Consider the following 2,364-nt stretch of genomic DNA (forward strand, 5'->3'; position numbering starts at 1 on the left):
CTCTTAAATAAATAGATTTATTTACAGTAAATTCACATTATAAACTTTACATGATGAAAGTTGATTATTGATGGAATATGTTACAATGCACAGAGGATTAAGATATAATTATAAGCTCTGATACAGTGAGGAAAGTTAAACTACTGTGACTGTTTAGAGCTTGATCCTCTTTAGCACAGTGATGCAGGGACAGAGACATTGTTCCACAGCTCAGGGAGGATCCTGAAGGCAGGATCATTAAAAATGAAAATGCTCAAAGGCAGGTATTTGGTACAATGACAGCAGCGCAGTGAGATCACTGATTATAAAGCTGGAATAAGATGTGGACGACACGGAGAGGCTGCTCGGCGTCTCGTCAAAACCAAAGTGAGAGGGAAACTGTGTGTGAGAGAACAAACCTGCTTCCTCCTCCGTGGCCTCTGGGACCTCCGGCAGCTCGTCCGAGGGAACCTCAGGAAGCTGGACGTCTCCCTGAGAGACAGAGCATCAGACAGGTGAGACGCGTGACGAGACTGCTGCTCCTCTGAGTCTCTGACGTCATGTTAGCTTCACTTTCAAACGCATTTGTGCTTTAATAAATCTGAAGTTTAGAGTCAAACCTAAACCTAAACACACACACACACACACACACACACACACACACACACACAGTTACAGTGATGAGACTGACCTGAGTAATGGCCTCCAGCTCAGCCAGAACAGCGTCTTCATCCTCTTGTGATAAAGAGCCGGCCAGCATCTCGTCTATTTGCTGCAGAAAAGACAAAAGTTACCAAGAGAAAGAACAGACTTCGCCTCCTCTGCTGAGTGTCTGCGTGTCACATCCCAAAGTCTCCGTCATTTCAGAGACAATTTGCAGCATGAAAATGATTAAAAAAGCAAATACAGAGCTGACATTTAATTTACAGAGGACAGAGCATTATCATTTATTTTCTAACAGACTCCTCATTATATTATTATCCGTTTCTCTATATCTGAATATCTTCTGAATAAACTGAGGGTAAAGAAATGAACTGTCCTGTAAATCGCTCATCGATGGCGGACTTACCCTTTGGTACTCGATGGCATCTTGGGTTTCATCCATAATCCGCTCTACTTCTTCAACAGACATCACCTGATGTGAGACAGAAGGTAGAAGGTGCGACGCGTCAGACACGACATCACATCAGTCATTAACAGACATTCCTGGGGCTTTGGACGTGGCCTACCTCGTGCATCTTTTTCAGACATTCATTTCCAACCTTCAGCCCGTTGATGACTTTGCTTTCAATCTGGGCAAACTCCAGGTCTTGAACCTAAAAAAAAAAAAAAAAAAGGAGGGAGAGTTACTTTTTCACTAAAGCGTGGATGTTGCTCTCCGTGTGTCGGTGCAGTGCTCAGATCTCTCACCATGCGCTCCAGGTTGCTTATCTGGTTCTCCGTCTTGTCCAGAAGTTGGTCCTGGTAGCGCTTCTTTTTCAGCAAGAGCAGCGCTTTTCTGTTTGAACCCAAAGACATGGTAAAATCAGAATCCCTCTCAATAAATGAGGAACTCATCCACAATGAAGCTGAGACTAGGAATGGTACCTTACAATAAGTGATAGTTAATACAAATTTTTGTAAGACATCACACTGAAAAACCACAATCAATTCGTTTTTATTTTCTTTCTCTGCTAGAGAAAAGAAAGAGAAAGGGAAAAGGCGCCTCAGATCATCTTGTGTATGCGGCCTTGGCCCCTGGAGGTTTATAAAAGTTTCTAGTTGGTATAAAATATTCAGTTTCCACTAGATTATTTTTCCCCGATCAATGTTGACAATAAATCTGGCTGAAAGGACACAACAGGTCAGGTGAAATAATTTCTAAACTTTAACAACATCATTTTTTATTAGTGAACTATTCCTCTGTTTTCCCCTCTTTCACTGGATCACCCTATAGTTTCTGTACTCACTCTTTTTTGCCATTTTTCAGCAGCTGTTTGGCCAAAAGTCTCTCCTTCTCCAGCTGCAGGTTGATCCTCTTCTGATACTGCCTCAGCTTATCTCTTTGCTGTTTCAGTTGCTGCAATGAGGAAACAGAGACACAGTGTGAGTACACACCTGCTTCAGACTAATTCATAACATACAGCAGCTTCTTTTTGTGCTCTACAACAACCTAACTAGGTTTACATACTGTAGCTGTCTGTGTCATTACAGTGTAGCAGCAGAGCAGCCTGTCAAACTACACTCTAAATAATAACTGTCAAATATTTACGCCCAGGTAAAACACCTGTCCGACGATATATTGCTAAAACAGCGAGGCCAGACCAAAGACTGTATATGAAAAGGGGCCAGACCTTCGTTCGGCTCCTCGGTTTTTTTATCGGCAGCAACAGCTGAGCACCACTT

The 2,364-nt window shown here is 42.5% G+C and overlaps 1 protein-coding gene across 1 annotated transcript; it reads right to left on the reverse strand.

Moving 5' to 3' along the window:
- Window positions 1–3: 3 nt before the first annotated feature.
- On the reverse strand, window positions 4–2,086 carry LOC111647709 (charged multivesicular body protein 6-like; the record flags this gene model as incomplete). Its single annotated transcript, XM_023397357.2, has 6 exons — window positions 4–471; window positions 671–751; window positions 1,049–1,114; window positions 1,209–1,295; window positions 1,390–1,477; window positions 1,929–2,086. Coding segments are annotated over 6 exons (714 nt in total), but the record flags the coding sequence as incomplete, so codon positions are not given.
- Window positions 2,087–2,364: the final 278 nt, after the last annotated feature.

The sequence above is a fragment of the Seriola lalandi genome, unplaced genomic scaffold, assembly GCF_002814215.2.
Source record: "Seriola lalandi dorsalis isolate HSWRI2012SDOR001 ecotype SW California unplaced genomic scaffold, Sedor1 jcf7180002035810, whole genome shotgun sequence".
Classification (NCBI taxonomy): domain Eukaryota; kingdom Metazoa; phylum Chordata; class Actinopteri; order Carangiformes; family Carangidae; genus Seriola; species Seriola lalandi.